This window comes from Columba livia, chromosome 1 (genome assembly GCF_036013475.1).
Source record: "Columba livia isolate bColLiv1 breed racing homer chromosome 1, bColLiv1.pat.W.v2, whole genome shotgun sequence".
NCBI lineage: Eukaryota > Metazoa > Chordata > Aves > Columbiformes > Columbidae > Columba > Columba livia.
Window position 1 is genome coordinate 64026402 of NC_088602.1, and position 17780 is coordinate 64044181.

Below are 17780 nucleotides of genomic sequence, written 5' to 3' on the forward strand. Positions count from 1 at the left end.
CAGTCCCATGTACTGTAAGCTTTCCCACCCTTTCCCCCAGGTGCATGAGCTCATAAGTCTTGCAAACAAGACAAAGAGGGAGATGTCCCCATCATCTACAGCTGAGGAGTCATTAAGTGGAGAATTCAGTTCCTGCTCTACAGTCTACACGGAGATCTCAGTGCTTGTTGGGCAGGTACTTTAACCTCAGTGTCCCAGTATCTCCAAATGGTGCTACACTGGCTCCCCAAGACAAAGGGAGGGGACAGAACAGAAAGTCTCCTCTCTGCTGCATTTTCTTCCCATGGTCTGTACTCTGTGGCCCCTGTTCCCCTTCTCCTACCAGACATATTTCCTGCAGAGCAGGGATGATTTCTCTGCCGTTTTAGAAATGTTCTGTTCTTTTTGCTGGTGAATAAACACAAGAACAGAGCTTATCTCATGATTTTTTTTTTTTTTTTTTTTTAATGTTAGGAGAGAAACAAAGGAAGGAAATACTAACTTTGAATTACAAGCTTATATAAATTATGTTTCAGAAAGTACACCGGATACAAGTTAATGCATTAAAGAAAACAGAGGTTGTAAGGGAAATGTCAGGAAGCCTTAAGAGGCAGGTGCTTCTGCTAAGGTTGTCTGCTGTTTCTCACTGTTGGTTTCCAGGCATTTGCAATTCTGCCAGATTTTCTTTTGATCCGTGATGTCTCACCTGAGTTTGTTCTAATGTTCAGCCAAAATAGCTGAGTTGTTCCCATGAGGTTAGGGAACAAACCCACTGTGCTTTTCAAACACTGAAACAGCCCTTTGTTTGAGAAGCTGAAGTGGCTCCATCCTTTGGTCAAGGACTCTGGGACTTGACACTTAGAAGAACGATGGCCTTTGTGTCAACAACATACTTTGAGAAAAATCTGCCAAAATCCCAGTTCACAGATGCTCAGTAGTTACCTGAGTTTGTCAAAAATGTCCCATTTCATCCTTGGCCTGAGTAGGGGTTTATCTATCCATGGTTGCAGAATGAGCTGCCCTAGAGCCAGGTCCTCTACCAGGGCTGAGCAGGAAGACTGTCCCATGGGCTGTCAGTGCTGCCTGGTGACAGGCAGGGCAGGCAAAGCTGCCTGACTCACCAGGCAGGACCACAGCCTGGGGAAGTGTCCACTGGAGGGAAGATACTGAAAGATTGAGTGGGATGTAGGGCAAGGGAGACTGGGGTTGGAGAATGAGAGGTCTGTGGCATTCGGGAAGGAGTGAGATGAGAATTGACTTAGCCATTTGTCCTGACAGTATAAAATAATAAAAAAACACAGTGCTAAGACTTTCTGAGCTGTTCTTGGGACAAGGTAGCAAGGGAGGAGAATGATTAATGTGATGGATGGGAGAGACAAATGTGGCTAGTGGTGACAAGTTTATTGGAGAGTGATACAGAAGCATGAGAAAACCTGGACTGAGCTGGTGAGTACAACACAGCTGGAGCAAGGTAAAGCTCAATGAGCAGGATGGGCCATGTCTGTCAGAGAGACAGACAGACGTGTCTAAGACACAGAGCAGACGCCAGAAATACTTTACTCCCAGGAAAACAGAGAGGGGGTAAAATAAGGAAATTGATATTTGGATAGAATGTAATAAATATGGCTGAGGGAAAGCGCGACAGCTGGAACTAAGTTAAATTTGGAGCTAAAGAAAAATTAAATACCTGCTTGTTACCACTATCCTATGCCCTAAAAGAGAGGGAAGTCTTGCAAACTACCTTATAACTATATGTGCAGGTGTGTGTGGCAGCAAAGAGAGGCCGGTAGAGCAAGGGTGCAATGGCAAGCAGACCTATTGCCAGTATTTACTTTTCTTGAATACGTGACTTTGTTGTCTTCATAATGTTCTCAACTTTGTTGTACACAATGTCTTAGTTTGGTTTGTTGCTTCCTGCCTATGACTTGCTGGAGCTGGATCCAGCCACGATAGCCAGCCCTTTGCAACAAGGGAATGTTGTCAAGATAACAAATGTTTTTCTCACCGTGATCAGTTCAGAACGGAGCATTTAATTTCTTTCAAGCAATCTGTGTTAACAGTTTGAAGTCAGGCACTGAAGAGTTTGCAGCTGAGTCTCTTCTAGCCGGCAGTGGGGAATCCTAGCTTTTGTCTGAGCCTGGAAAGGAAACACATTCTGAATCATGCAACCATCCAGCATATTTGATTCTTCAGTTTGATCCAGTGGAAGAAGAAGGCTGGTGAAAGACATCTTTTGGGCTGTTTTAGAGATGTCCTTTCCCTTGTCAGCTCTTCTGCTTAAGTAAGGCACGTCTTTTTTATTTCTAGGAGAATGGTATGAAGCTCTGCTTATTGCCAGGTGCTTAGGCAGATGATCGTGTGGAGCTGCCATCTAGATCTTACCTGGGAACCCAGCTGAGCTGGTCTTTCCCTGTGCTCCTGGAGAGAAATCTGATTGATGCTCTGTCAGAGGCTTTAATTTTATTCCTGTTATGTAGACATGTCAATATTTACTTGAAATATGACACAGACAATGCATTTAGATAGTCTGGGATCTGAGATAATGCTTCCACTGAGGAACTATGCAGAAATTTCAGGGTTTGCGGGGCCTTCTACTGAGCAAGGGAAATAGCTCTTTAAGAGTCTTAATACCCTCCAAAATCCACATGAACTGCTGTGGGAAAAGCTGTAGCACCCTTTTGACTCCATTCATCCATGTTTAGGCTCCTAAGGTGTTTGTTTTGCTACCTGATTATTGTGGAACATTGTTGCTATTCATATTTTATTTTGCTTACTCACTAAAGATTAAAATGGTGGGAACTGGAAATGGGGAACAGAAAGATGCTGAAATCAATCTGGATCTGTCTCCTCTTGTCCTTCAAACAAAGAAAGAGAAGGAAGAGGGGAAGCTTTAGTAAATCATGGAAATTTACTGTAGTGGGAAGCATATGGCTAATATAAAGCTCTGTTTGTCGGCAAGCATTATTCAGGCTTCCAGGGCAAGGACTCAGATGTTGTTTATCAGTATTATCTTAACCCAGGGGCAACAGTTAAGTAACATGCACTGAATGTGGGCAGTGAGGAGTTGTGTCTAATATTTTCCTATGTTAAAATGATTGCTTAGCTGCTTTTGAAACAAAGCAAGTGTTCCTTTGCATTTTTTATGATTATTCATGTTTCCTCCTAAATATTTAGTCTGCAAATTTGAGAGATGTTACAGTTGGTAAGAAAGACTGTGAGTCATGTTTAAATGTGTAGTTTTGAAAAAGAGCTTCAGATGACAGCTCTGGGTACCTGTATTCTTCATCCTCCTCTGTCGTCTTCTTATTATGCCACCAACATAATCTTCTAAAGCAATGCTGGTGTTTTCATGATTCAGCAATCTCGAATAAAGGAACCTAACAGTCTGTTGTGCTGATTTTTATATTGTCTTTTAAGGTATGATGATAACAAATCGATGCACGATATTTCTCAGTATCATACAGTGCAGACAGTAGGCCTTGCAGGCAATTGTTATCCAGACTGAAAATGCAGCATATATATTAAAAATGACCAAATACGTGAGAATATAGTAAACCCCAGCCCTGTACTTGCTTGTCGTTTCCATTTTGCTTGCGATTGGCTGGCAAGGGCTGCTGCTGGCATTGCACAATTGGCTTAGATGGGGAATTACAAAACAGGAGCAGATCCCTCGGTTGGGACTCGGTAGCACATGCAGCTGAGCACAGGCAAAAAAGAAAGGTCACCCATACGCCTGGATCTGAGCGGGATCTCTCTCACAGATGTTTCCATTCCGGAAAAGCGCATCTGATCTCGTTTTTCTCGTCTATGATTTGGAGCATTTAAATGCCGTAGGGATTTTTTGTTTCGGTGAATGTAAAAATGCACCAGGGAACAAGTTTGCAACCTGGAGGCATATGAGGATTTCAGATGCACGCGGTGGTGTCGTGGAATGATCAGAAGGATCTGCATTTTTAAGGAGTACTAAATATCAGTGAGAAGGAAGGTGATTCAAACAGAAGGTTAAAAGCAGATGCAAAAGGAAAACAGTTTTGTTTTGATCCTGAAATTACACTGAAAACAGCATGAAGGAGGGATTCCATCAGCACCAAAACAATGGAAAATCAAAAGGGTTTATTTTCCTCTGAAATAATCTCAGTACAAAAAATGTAAAAACAATCTTTCATGAAAAAGAAGAATTCATTATTAGAATATGGTTTGAAGCTCTGTGGAACATATTTGGAATTGCTGCATCTGTGTGGTATAGCATATCTTCATCTAAAGACCTTAAAGATTCTGTACAAAAAGGTCAAGCTGCTTTTTTTAAATTACTTTTTAACTGCCTTTTTTACTGAGAGAACCAGAGAAGTTTCATTTGTATTTTTAACAAAACTTTGTCTTTTTCTTCTTTCTTCCTCCAAACTTAGTTTACGAGATGCTGGAATTGGATTTATTCTTGTCATAGATCGCAGGCAGGACAAATGGACCTCTGTGAAAGCTTCCATACTGCGGATAGCAGTGAGTACCTTTTTAAATTAACTCCTTAGAAAGATTTTCCATGTTGAACCTTCCTCTTATGAGTAGAAAAACAGAAAACACTTTATTCCTTCAACAAAACGTTAGATGATACGACACAAAAAGTATTCAGTAGTTGTTTTGTATCCCTGCTGACTGGAAGGGAGCATCATGTGTCTGTGACGTGCTTTTAATGCAGTTTGCAGCTTCCTGAGAAGGCACTTGGAGAGTGTGTGTGTGTGTGTGTGTGCAAATGAATGATGTGCAGCTCTCCCAGGTGGGAACTCAGATTTGTGTGGGCAGCCCGTGCATCCCAGGGAGCTCTGGATCCACCTTTCACTATTCAAACGGGCTTCTGTCTCAGGAAGAGTTGAGCATAGGGTCCTGATTTAGTTTACCACTTCTGAAAAGAATTCAGGTGTAAAATCTGATCTTCTGGTGGTCAAGTTAACACAAGGGGTGCTTGTAAGCAAGAAAATCTTGTATGCCTACTATGATCAATGAACAGCACATACAGTTACTTTCAGTCTCTTTTTCTAAAATACGAAAACTAAGCTTGTTAAAGCTGTTTTATTTTGCACAAGCAGGAAAACACAGATTCATGTTTATCATGTGCATACCATACTGTTCGTTTACTCTTTTTCTTGTAATCCTTGCTCCCTTTTGTGAATGAATATATGATGATATAATCTTCCCACAGTACAACTTTTTCCACAATAAGTATGTTTAGAAATGTTAAAATATTTAAAATATACAGAAATGTTAGCAAAACTTGCTTTTGCAGTTCATTTTGAAATTTTGAGATGCAGCATTCCAGTAGCTGAAACTGAGAGCAGCACAATTTGAGGTGATTAAAGAAAATGGACTATATCTCTGGAGCTTTTGAATCTTTTTCAAAATTCAGTGCTGCAGTTTCTGTTCAAAAATAGTTAAGTATTTCACATATAACAGTTATTTCATGGACTTAATTGAGGTGGTAGAGGGTGGGGAACAAATGCAGACATGTTGCTTATAGCCATAATAATAGCGTTTATGCTAACGTTCCTCCGGTGTGCATTGTTTTGTCTAGAAGCACAATATTGAGAACTCAAGTATCTATTCTCTATGATATGGGATCCACCGTTGTAGTGATGGTGTTGGTGCTTAAGGGCTTTGCCTGGAGAAGGGTGTTAAGTGCAGTCATCTCTATGGGTTGCAGTGCTGTTGGTGGTGGGTTTCCTTCCTTCCTTCCTTGAGCTTTATTTAAAAGAAAAAACATGCTTCCTATCTGAAGTCTGTCACGATTTTATTTTTTTAATCTGCTTCTTTTCACAGAACTGGCTCAGTGTTGGCTTTACATTGTGTCTATGAATGTGTGTGGTGATACTTCTCGTGGGCTTCTGCGATAGGTCATCTGTGAACACTTGAAAATTTTACCTTCCCATTCCAAGAAAAGATACAGGGACAAAACTTTGTTTACTGCCTCCACCATGTATTTACTATGATATTTGACATAAATGAGCTCTATACAGGTTTCTGCTGTCCCTTATTTTAAAAAAAACAACAACAAAGCCAAGTATATGTGACACATATCTTGTACCAAAGTCGTGAGGATTTCTCTGTATCCTGCTGATGGATGAAGATTTTTAAATGGCTCAAGGGTAACTGGAGGCTTAACTTCCACTTCTTTGATCTTCCTAACCATCAGAGTTGTCTTCTGACGGTGATCAAGCATCTGAGTGTCGTTTGACCCGTCCATACTGAACCTTACATCTGAAAGCCTGGTACCTCTAGGAGTTTTGATTGCTTAAGCTGATTGCTGTGTGTGAGGTTATGAGTCTCATGTTGTTTGAGAAGAGAGTTTTGTAGCAGGTCCTGCAGTGTCTTCCCAGTCATCTTTCCTGATTTTTCTGTAATCCCCCTAAGGGGGTTGATCCTTGTGATTTGCAAAATGAGAGATGCCAGCGCAGGGTGCTCTGCCCAACAGGAACATCCTGGCTGAATATTCTGCTCATCACTAATATCCCGACAACTGTAGGAAATATATTTGTAAGCACTGAGTATCTGCTAAGCAGGAATTCATATGAACATGTATTTTTTTTTAATCATTATTATTTTATGTTATTTCCAAGACTCTTCACAAAAGTTTGTTTTTTACTAATAGGTGTTGGAAATATGTTTTAAAACAAAACTAATGAAGAAGGAATTTTTGTTTCAGACTGAAATGAGTGTGGGAAATCTTTCTGTATTTTGAAAAATTTATGGGTTTCTTTTTTTCCTTCTTTGTTAGGGATAATTTTCTTCTCTGGGATGGAAAATGAGCAATCCTGAGCTGAATCTTTATTTCATGCTGATACGTTAGGGTTGCTATAGAGAGTCAAGGCTGTGAAGACAAGTTAAACCTATTTTTGCAGACAGCATAAGGGCAGCAGCTGCACCATTCACCCAGGACAATGGCTGCTGAAGCATGTGCAGTGACAGCAGAACTGAAACCAAAGCCAGAACCACTGGGCTGAAAAATGGCCCCTCTTTTCTAGGGATGTGACAGAGATTGTGGCAAGCATATTCCCAGGCATACAGACTTTCCTGTTGTTATATTCTACTTGACAAAGTTGCAATGAGCGAGTAGCCCAGGAGGTTGTCCTTAGCCAGTGCAAGACTGCAGACTGTGACTTAAAAGGCACTGCAAACAAGATTATTTTTTAATTTTTCCCCTGATTTAGCTAAAGTGAAGTTATTGGCCTCATGCAGTCAAGAATGGCACATGTTTAGAGGGTGACTCATCCTATCTGAGATAGGTAACCTAGAGATACAGTTCACTATATAGAAAGCTTAGCTTTTAGATGGCTGTAAGTTGGACAGAATTCATCCCTACTGTTGAGGAAGAATCTGGCTTACTGGGATAGCGAGACTGAGAGGTGAGTTCTGGTAGAGATCCCAAAAGCCAGGCTTTGTGTTGTTAAGTGTGAAGTCTTGGTGGTAAATTGTCATGTTCCTAGAGAGTCCGTAGAACGCTGAAAGGTATTACAGGAAAGATATCTAAGTCAGCTCTTGCAAATTGTTCATTCTTATTACGTTGTTTTTTGAAGATACAAAAATTTTAAGCTTTTTGCCCTGTCAGTTGATGACATCCTTCAAAGTTTATATTATAGTGTACTGTTTTCAGTTAAGTATGGTATACAGAAACACACAAGACCTTTCTGAACTTTTTAGCTCCTATGGCTGAGCAAGTGGGTAGGCTCATGGAAATAAGGCATGGTTGCTGAATGAGGGTGCAAGGAGGAGCAGTCACATAGGTTGATAAAACGGCTCCATATTGTCCCAATTGAAGTCAACTGAATGACAAACACCAGACAAATTGAGCCCCTTTTCCTTTCCAGGCAGTCAAAAATTACTCTTTTTTCCCTCTTTTTTTTTTTTTTTTTTTCCTATTCTTTCCTGTTACCTTACCCAAACAAGCAATATGCAATCCACAGTTGCCAGAGCAAGGCACATTACTAATCAACATGTTTGAGGGTTTGCACTGCTCTGTTTATAGTTCCAATGTGTTTTCTTAAAAAAAAAAAAAAATGAAGCCTATGTCATTACGTTGTCTTTGTCTCTATTGTGCTGTCATCATCTTCATATTGAGGGAAAGGTTGAAGTGTGAGCTCAGACTTTTAGATGAACAAAAAAACTGCACTCAACATCATTAAAAGTTCCACCACAGCCATCCATCAGCCTCATATTGAAAGCTGAGAGAAAATAAACTTCCTTAAACTTGGTGCTTAGGGAATAACGTTAATGTAGGCAACTTCTCTTGAGGAAACAGTTGGTACGAAGGTCACGCAAGTGGTAGTGACGAAGTTTTATCCAGTTATGGAACTTTGCAGCCCTTTCTCCGTGTGACAAGAGTTGGGTTTTATCAAGCCTCCTGGAGAATTTTTTCTTAGCTCTTTGTAAGTCAACATGCAGTCTCCACTATAACAGTGGCTTAGGCCATTAATTGCTTTGAAGACTAGGGCCAAGACCTTTAGCTGGCAGGAGAACACCAAAAGCCAATGGAAAAATTCAAGTGCTAATACCAGCCTAAACCTTGCAGGAGCCAGGCAGTCCCATTTTTGTGCCATCTGGAGTCTTATCACTGGTTTTATATCCAAAGTGAGAAACAGTGAATTATAGTAATCCAACCTTGAGTTCTTTGGCCTTGTTTGTAGAGAGGCATTGAGTTTCTTAGTGAGTTGTTGATGAAGAAAAGATGCGTTTAGTAAGTAATGCTCCATGAAGGGCACTATTTTATGTTATGGATAGGTATTTTGCACTTGCCCAGTTTCTAGCTAGCTCTTTGTGTCATGTCCTGAAAGCTGTAATGACACTTAACATTTTGTATAGGTTAAGTTTGAAAAAACTGTTCTTCCTTCAGCCCCTGGTCATGTTTCTAATTTTTCCTTGGGTTCCAAACACCACCAGAAACTCTACAGTATGATGAAGGTAGATCAGTATTTGTATTAATTTGGCAGCTATTGTTATGAATGATTCCAGTAGAAGATAAACTAAAAAGGCTGTTTTGAGATGCTGTATGATTTTGCCTTAATGCTTTGAATGTTTTGAGAATATTATGTATGCAGGCACTTTCACAGTTATCCTTGTATAGTCAGCCATCTTTCATTTTTATTACATGTTTTTTTAATATGTAAAAAGAGCAAAGTGAATTACTTAAACTCTGATAACAGGATCATAACCTCACAAGCATTAAACCCAGATCTAAAGCAAAACATCTCAATATTTTTAAAACAGGATTTAAACCGCTCCTTTTATGTATTGATTTAATTCAAGATGCTTTCTTGACAGGTAGCCTAGACTTCATTCTAGCCAGGAATAAACAGTCTTGGGGGGAGTGGGGAAAGTGCTTATTGGCTCCTTTATATACAGAGGTATTTTGGAAAGAAGTGCCCTGTGGCTTATGGCATACTAGTAAGTGCAGAAGGGAAAATGCCACCACAAGAATTTGTTAATGTGGGCATATTGAAGCTCTTCATAAAATGAAAAATTGTGCGGTTCCAAGTATTTTAAGACAGAACGACTAAAACTGAGTGAAGCGTTAGCTCTTCGATGGCTCACGTGGTTCAGATACTTCTGAAAGCTGGCTATTTACTTGGGAAGCAGAAGAAGAGAGGCTGTAGGTTCACTGTTTATCAAAACAGCTTTCCTTCGCTGTGTAGGAGCATAAAAGACTCCTGAGCACTGTGGCAGCCGAGTGAATTGCTCTGGGGGATTGAACAGCAGACGGCAACTTTATTTTAAGGGCATCTCTGACTATAAGATATATGTATCTATCTACATAATTCCTTTGTATGCTAAATAAGCCCTAGGAGGAAACTTGAGATCTGAAAGTCAAAGGGGCTGGTTTTCTTTTCCAAAAGCTCAATTTCTGGCATGTGTTGCTGCAAGTGGTTGTGACCGGCTCCTGGTTGTAAGCCCCGGCCACTGCTCTGCTCCTGCGCTGCCTGTTCCGGGGAGCAGCAGCCTAGCAACACCAGATCCTGTCTCAGTGAATACCGTGGCTGTTGTAAAGTGTGAGATTTAATGAGACTTTTTCCTCCTTTGAAAATGCCATCTACCCAATAGCCTGTAGCACATGTGTGCTGTTTACAATTGCTGTCCGGCAGGAGTACCAGGATTGCTGCTCTGCCTATCTGGTGCAGGTGAAATTGTTGAGTGACTTAAATAGCTCCCTGCTGGTACCAGCGTACCAAGACCATGTAACACAGTGGAAACCAAAGACAGGAAGAATCTCAGTACCAGTCTTCTCCCTGGAGAAGAGACCCAACTCCTTCAGTCTTTCCACATAGGGCAGGTTCTCTGTCCCCTTTTCATCTTCATGACCTTTCTTTGGACGCTCTCCAGTCTGTCCGCATCTTTCTTGATGCATGGGGAGCAGAACAGGACATGGTGCTCCAGGTGCAGCCGGATGAGTGCTGAGTGGGATGGTCACATCTTTGTGTCTGCTCGTCATGCCCCTGCAGATGCAGCCTGGGATCTTGGTTGCTGCAGCGACACACTGCTGACTCATTTGGCTTGTTGTCCACCTGGATCCCAGGACCCTTTCAGGGTATTTTCTCTAAAACTCTGGAGTAAAAATCTAGACTACAGTTGCAAAGTATAGAAGTTAGAATTGAAAGTTGGGATGAAGAAAGGTATTATTCATACATGTAACTTGAATTTAAATTTTACAATTCAGTGTCTTTCATGCTTCATCATTTCATACCATTGTGTATTTCTAATGTACCTACTCAACTTTAAGGTGACAGGAGAGGCATTTCCTGATATTCCGGGCAAAGCTAAATGGGTAACAAACATGCCCTGCCAAAGACAGTGTGTCTGGAAGTCATGTGCTGGAGTGGATATCTCATGTGAAGACCTGTTATTTTTTCGAAGTGTGTTATCTAAAAGATATTTCTTCTCAAAGCTTTTTCTTTGAAAATATTGGCATTGTTGTTGAATAAACTTCGTGTCTTAGAAGTTCCTTTTTATCTTCAATAGCTCTGTCAGAGTCTGCACATGGCTGCTACAAGCACAAAATAAATTGACCCATGTCCAAAAAAATAGATTGCATAGCTGTCATTCTAAAAATATTATTTGGGAGATTAAATTTAGAAATTATTTTGTCTATTCTTGTAATATTTCTAGTATGAGTCTAATAATTGTCTTAAACTTGCGGCTGAATATTTCAGAAAAAAAATGTTTTAAATCATCATTTATTTACTTTTTCTTCTGAATTTTCTGTGAAAAGTTTTTCCTCTGATAACTGTGTGTTAGTAAGACCACACTACACACAGAAAGATTGTTTACAGTGCAAGGATGAGGAGCTAGTGCAGGCACCCAGATTTACCTGGATTCTGTTCCCAACCCTTGGGCAGACTCTTCAGGACCAAACCACCATGTTTTCTGAAGAATGTGGACATCACTGGAGTGGAGACAGATTATGAAGCTCAAATCTCTTAAGGTTCCCCAGTCAGTTGGAGATTTAAGTTGTACACTAAATATCTGGGGAACCGCAATGACTTTGTGAAGTCTTTCAGAGACGTTTTAAACTACTTTTCTGTTTTTCAAAGTTTATCAATTCTAATGCTAAATACCTTGAGCCTTTGGAAACCTTAAAATTAGTGTTAAACCACTCTCCAACCTTCCAGATACTAACAGTTTCACTAGGTGTGGAAATAGAGCATAGCGTAACTCCTGCAGTCAGTGTTTGTTTTCTAGTTGGCTTTTTTTTTTTTTTAGTGATTAAATTTGGTAGAAATGTGACATAATTTCCAACAGTATAATGAAGAAAATTGCATACTTAATCATTATAATGGTAATTTCTTTGGTGAGCTTCACTGCCTCCCTGCAGTGGAAATACTAAATAGGGGAGAAGACTTGCATGATTTCAAGAATGGCTAAATGCCAAGTATGCAAACATCTGCCACAGCAGAAGTTGATTTTTAGTAAATTAATTTTATTTCTTTGCTTTCCTTCTCCTCTCTTCTGTTTCCACACTATCACGTGTAGAACTGGAAAAGATCCATCAGACTATTAGTTGGAAGACGATGAAGAAAAAACGCAGCTGAGAATTATTATGTTTCATTTTTATATTTCTCTACAAAGTTAAAGCTTATTCTGAACTACTGCCTGAGAAACTCAAGTCTCAGTGGCAATAGTTTGTGTAGGCAATACAAGATAACATATGGAATAACTAGAAATATGTTGTTAGATGTTCTGACAAGAATGGTTTCTCTTGGCACCCTCTATTAAAAAAGAAGATAAGGTAACCATGAAAGTACTGTTGTTGAAAAAGTACTAAGCCACTGCTGCTTGTTCATTAGCCTCCTCAGCTAGGATGTAATCTTAGCTAAAGAGCAGTATGAGCCAGTCCTGAAGAATTTTGTTCCAGGACAATAGATTCCTGTCCCCAAAGATGAGTAAAAGTCTTTGTGAATGAAGCTCTCTGTGCAAGCCTTGCTAGCTTTATGATTGGTCACCCCATTACAGGAGGCTTTTGATATGGTTAGTTCGTGCTTTAATAGGGGCTTCTCCTTGTGCAAAACTATATTCTGGAGGTGAGACACAGAAAATAACAGACTAAACTTGTTTTGCAGGCATCTTTCCCAGGAAACCTGCAACTAGTCCTCGTTCTGCGCCCAACAGGATTTTTTCATCGAGCTCTCTCAGACATTGCTTTCAAGTTCAACAAAGATGAGTTTAAAATGAAAGTACCTGTAAGTAGTCCTTTGTTTTCACTATGTTATCAGGGATTTGTTAAAGTGCTTAATCTAGCCAGTGAGGATTAAGGAAAAAAAAAAAAAAAGAACCACCAAACCCAACAAAAAAGCCATGCTTAAAGGTAGTTCCTGAATCTTGAATTAAAGGTTCCTCTTAAAAAACAGCTCTGTATGGTTTATCAAGATAAAAGAAACCTGATGGAGTCATTAATTTATGTTGTATAGTAAGCTTTGTATTAATATGCACCGTTAAGCATGGTGCTCATGCTCACTTGCTGTTATGTAAATTTATATCATCTTCAACTGAAACAACTGTTAAATTTCTTTATTCTATAGCTGAAGGAAATAGTTCCATCACTTCTGTATTAAACTGAAATTTCTCTATCAGAGGCTGAAGGATGGGGCTTAGAATCCATAATAAGGGACTTCTTGCCACTTTTTGCATTTACTTTTTTTCATTGCTGCTGCAGATCATAATGCTGGGCTCCGTGTCAGAACTGCAGGGTTACATTGATAAAACACAATTAACAGAAGATCTTGGTGGCACCCTGGATTACTGCCATCACAGATGGCTGTCCCGTCGCACTGTAAGTCTTCAGTTTTTGTTTTAATTTCTCAGCTTAATGAACCCGTCTTTTTTTTATATACGCTGTCGTTTATACAACAGATTCCAAGTGATGCAAGTTGACTTGCTCAGAGTGAGAAGATGTTCCCAATGGTACTTAGTCATCTTAGAGAAAAAAATGAGTCATAACTTGGGAGTGGTTTTCTGAACAGTTGCCGCAAAGCAACTACAGTGTATTATTGTGCTGAGGTTTATTGGTTTTGCTAGGAGAAAGAACAAGCTCAAGTTGTAGAATGACTCCAGATTATAAAAATATGAGGAAGATACCTGATACAAGCCTAGGAAAAACATACAATTAAGGAATTAATGGTGACTGTATCTGTTGTTTGCAAAATTATACTTTGACCGCTTTTCAGTCTAGTAATTCATCTACTCGGTTTTGTTTTCTGAGTTATATTTCATGTGTATGTATATGTCTGTACGTTATGCATGTGATGAGCATGAAACATCATTAATGGTTTTTATTCCAAAAGGCTATAGAAGGTTTCGCCCAAAAGGTTAAGCAAACAGCTCAGATTCTTCAGTCCTTTGGGACTGAGCTGGCTGAAACAGAACTACCAAATGATGTGCAGTCAACCAGCTCCCTTCTTGCAACACACACAGAAAAGAAGGACAAAATGAAGGTATGTAATTTTTGTGAAGATAGTATCTTCTAGTTAAACTGTGCTTTAGTTTATAGCTGATAATGTTAATAGAAAATCTGGAAGATGTTAATAGACAGTAATAATGTGAAACATTGAAATCTTATTGAACTTGGTTTGCTTGGTTTGATGTTAAAAATCCTTTTTGCGTTAAAAATGACATTTCTTGAGGCTATTTACTTGTGTACAAATGCATAATGATTTGTATGTGGAAACAAATTTATTTGTAAGTAGTAGTGTGTTTAATTTGTAGTTTTGTTTGCAACAAGAAATTTGACTATATTTGCATACATATGGAAATATATGACCTTTTGAAGAAAGAACAAAAGTTATTTCAAATTGATTTAAAGATAACTGTTTGGGGGTTTCAAAACTACATCTGAAACTTCTGAGATACTTGTAGCCTAAGGAGGCACTAGAAGGCAATCTATCATGAAAATTCAGTTCAGTTACAGTGGAGTCTTATGATGGTAAACGTAGAAAAAGCTGACATTTAGCATTTGCTGTCTGTATTTGTTGTCAAACACTGCTTTAAAACAAACTATGCCTGCTCTATTGCTATTAAAACAAAATCTCTTTTCCAGTTTGGTTCCTTAAAGTCTGCTTAAAATGAACAAACAAACAAAAAACCAAAACCCATGGTGTAGTTGTACTCTTTTTTGGTTTGTTTTCTAGGAGGATATCAGGTTAGCAGTAGAACAGGGAGACGATATCCTTGGAAGTATTACAAAGCCAGTTACTGAGAATCCTGAATACAAACTGAATCAAGATCAACTAGACAATCAAACAACAGTAGAAAGGTGAGAGGAGCAAAATACTGAACATACTGCTTTTCTGGTTTTGTTTGTTTGTTTGTTTTTACCTCTTTTACTTAGTTTCATATGCATGCGTACCAAATAAGCAAATGTTGTAGTGTGAACATATAAAAAGGCACTTTCAGAAACAACACTCTGTTATCAATACTGTCCTGAGCAAAGTGATCCCCTGATGTTCATTACCAGGTCACCGGGATGTTAGGAAATAGGGGATGCAGTTTGAGTTCCATTATCAACAAAGTAACGCTGTTCTTTTTTTCCCTTTTTGTCAGATTTGGACTATATAGTTTAGCAGCTCTTCCTTATTTTAAATAATATCAATGTCTTGCAATCCAAGGGAATTTCACTGCTGTAGGAGGGAAAGACAGAAGTGAGATATCCATTGTTTTCAGTAGATTTGTGCACTCTCATTAAGTATTTTTGAAGTGGGAGGTTTCTTTTTCTTTAAATCTTCCTGAAGGAGCTTCTGCACATGGCTGGTACCATGTCAATGCTGTTGGTAGCCTTTAAAAGGCTACTAGTGAGTACACCACTCTTGAAGTATCTATGCACGAACTTCCTGTATGCTTTCTCTGGGCATATATGTAAGAAATGTTTGCCTTTGCTACCCACGCTCCCCTCCTCCCCCCCACCCCCCCCTTAAATTATTGCCAGTTCTGAAGACATTATATCACCATAGCGCAGATGTAAATTTGCACAAAGCTGTGAAAGCGTAGCTCATTTCCCCCAGGCATTATTCTGCATTCTTTTTTTGTCTGTCATTCCATGTTTCTGTTACACTCAGGCTGATTTTTTTTTCCAAATAACTGTCCATTCCAATCCACAAAGTTTGGCAGAAGTCACTTTTTTTGGTTGTTGCTGCTATCAACTGTCTGAAGGACAATCAGGGTGGAGGTTGCTAATTTATCCAAAATGTTCCCACTTGATACAATATCTGAGAGAAGCTGGAAGAAACTCTGTGTATGTGTCCCCCACACCTTTTTTCTTATCAGTTTTAACTTGTAAATTCAGGGTTCACTTCTGTGCTATTAAAGACAAAAATTCATTAAAATTCTGATATGTGGCCTGGATGTAGCCTAAATACAGCAAAACACGCTGTAAAAGTAAGTCCATAGGATACCATACTGTCAAATGCAATATTAGAAGACAAGTTGAAAAGTAAAGTCCTAAGGCACTGGCCAAAATTATAGTTGAAGAAGATTCTTTTTATTGCAGTACTGCTGTACACTGGACTGTGGTATTTAAGTAGTAATACTGCTCAGAGGAGGAGCAATGACCTCTAGTCTTATTATGAGCCTTGCTCCAAGAAATGAAATTTAAGGGCAACTGGCTGGTCACAGCAGTACAAATTTTTGCCTTCATTTTTCCTTATAGCCCAAGGCTTGGGTTCCTCTGGGTCTTTGCCCACACATTTTTGCATGTTTTATTTATGTTTGCTAGCCCCAAGTTGCCATGTCCCCAGGCCAGAGCTGAGCAGTAGCATGTGCAGCAGCTAGCTTCAAATCAGCGCTTGCCAGTTTTTCAGAACTTAATATTTGTGTTGGGTTTCAGCTTTACACCAATGTTATTCTAGGAAACAATTCTGTGCAATACTCAAAGTTTCCTATGTCCAGTTTATTTTTTCTGGAAAATATTGCGTTGGGGAGGCTTTTTGTTTACTGTGCAAGATTGCATTGTCCCTTGAAGGTTGCACCCATAATTCTTACAGTATTTTTTTTTCTAAGGCTTCTGGCTCAATTACATGAAACAGAGACTGCCTTCGATGAGTTTTGGATTAAGCATCAGCAAAAACTTGAGCAGTGTCTGCGCCTTCGGAATTTTGAACAGAATTTTAGAGAGGTGAGAACTTCTCAGTGGGAGTCAATATTTGGTAATACAGGAATGATTTGAGGAAAATACTTCTTGTTTTTGCAGCTCCTGTGTGTGCTTGAAAGATTTCTCCAGACTTTTTCTTGTACATGTCCTTACTTGACATCCTGCTATCTTTACTACCTTGAATACTTGCCTATGGAGACATAATAGCTTCTCTTCTGCAGTCTTCTGATTTTTTTCCACAGGCCCAGCAGTGTATAAGCCTTCAAAAGCTCCTTTGAACCTGTTCTCCACCACAGAAGCATAATATGCTGGCTGTAAGCCTTTCATCTTGCCAATAGGCTCTTTTATGGAACCAAGACTTACCTAAACCTTCTGGCTGAAATTTTATAAAAGTCTCCAACACTGTGGGTGGGAACTTGCAACTACACTGTTAGAAACTGGGTGGAGGCTGAACTAAATATTTTACAGCCAGTTTCTGATCTCATGTTAGTTTAACTCATACGCTTGATGGCACCTACAGTCCCTTTACACTGGTGCAGCTGATCTCAGAGCGCAGCCCCTGTGTCTCCATGGGAGAAAACCTTAGAAGTGTTTGTGTGTCTGTCTGTCTGTCTCTCAACCAGTTGTTAGGGTGAGGACCTCTCTCTCATGTTTTGCTGTTTATGTTAATGTTGCTTTGTATTATTGTCACCTGCTAAAAGCAAGATCAAAGATATTTCCTGAGCATTGGTTTTCCTGCGTTTTTGTTCGGTACCAGGAAATATGATTACTTCACTGCCTTTTCTTTGTATTTGTTTTCATTTTGAATAGTAAAGGTAGACTGAAAAAAAAGTGGTTTGTCTCTGTGTCCCAGTAACCCCATAATGGAAATAGGGTTTTCCCATTTACACAAAAAAATAAATCAATCACCTGACTGTAAATAGTGGCTGTCAGCTATTTAACTGATGGGTCTCTGGAAATGTGGAATCATCTTCATTGATGCATAGCTGTGTCTCGTTTCAGGTCAAAGCAGCTTTGGATATTGTGTTTGAGAGATTGTCTGCTTTCACCGATGTGGGAAACAGCTGTTCGCATGCGGAGCACATATTGAAAGATCTTGCCAGCTTTGAAGAAAAATCATGTGTAAGGACTCTGCAAGTCTCCTTAATTTCTAGTATGACAATGCATGTGTGGAGGGGAACAGTATTTG

General features: G+C 39.4%; 1 protein-coding gene across 27 annotated transcripts in view; it reads left to right on the forward strand.

The window, feature by feature from the left end:
* Positions 1-17780, forward strand: part of MCF2L (MCF.2 cell line derived transforming sequence like) — a 163906-nt gene that overhangs the window by 120859 nt on the left and 25267 nt on the right. For 24 of the 27 annotated variants that reach the window (XR_010471714.1, XR_010471715.1, XM_065058970.1 and 21 more), the window contains 7 exons: positions 4386-4476; positions 12573-12692; positions 13166-13282; positions 13794-13943; positions 14637-14761; positions 16501-16615; positions 17594-17713. Coding sequence is in view for 25 of the 27 variants with exons in the window: in XM_065058970.1 (XP_064915042.1) it covers positions 4386-4476; positions 12573-12692; positions 13166-13282; positions 13794-13943; positions 14637-14761; positions 16501-16615; positions 17594-17713 (838 nt within the window). In the remaining 2 variants the exon portion in view is untranslated. Of the gene's footprint in view, positions 1-1870; positions 2266-2294; positions 4267-4385; positions 4477-12572; positions 12693-13165; positions 13283-13793; positions 13944-14636; positions 14762-16500; positions 16616-17593; positions 17714-17780 lie in introns of those variants that run through there. The other 3 variants (XM_065059051.1, XM_065059000.1, XM_065059059.1) reach the window with 3 other exon arrangements.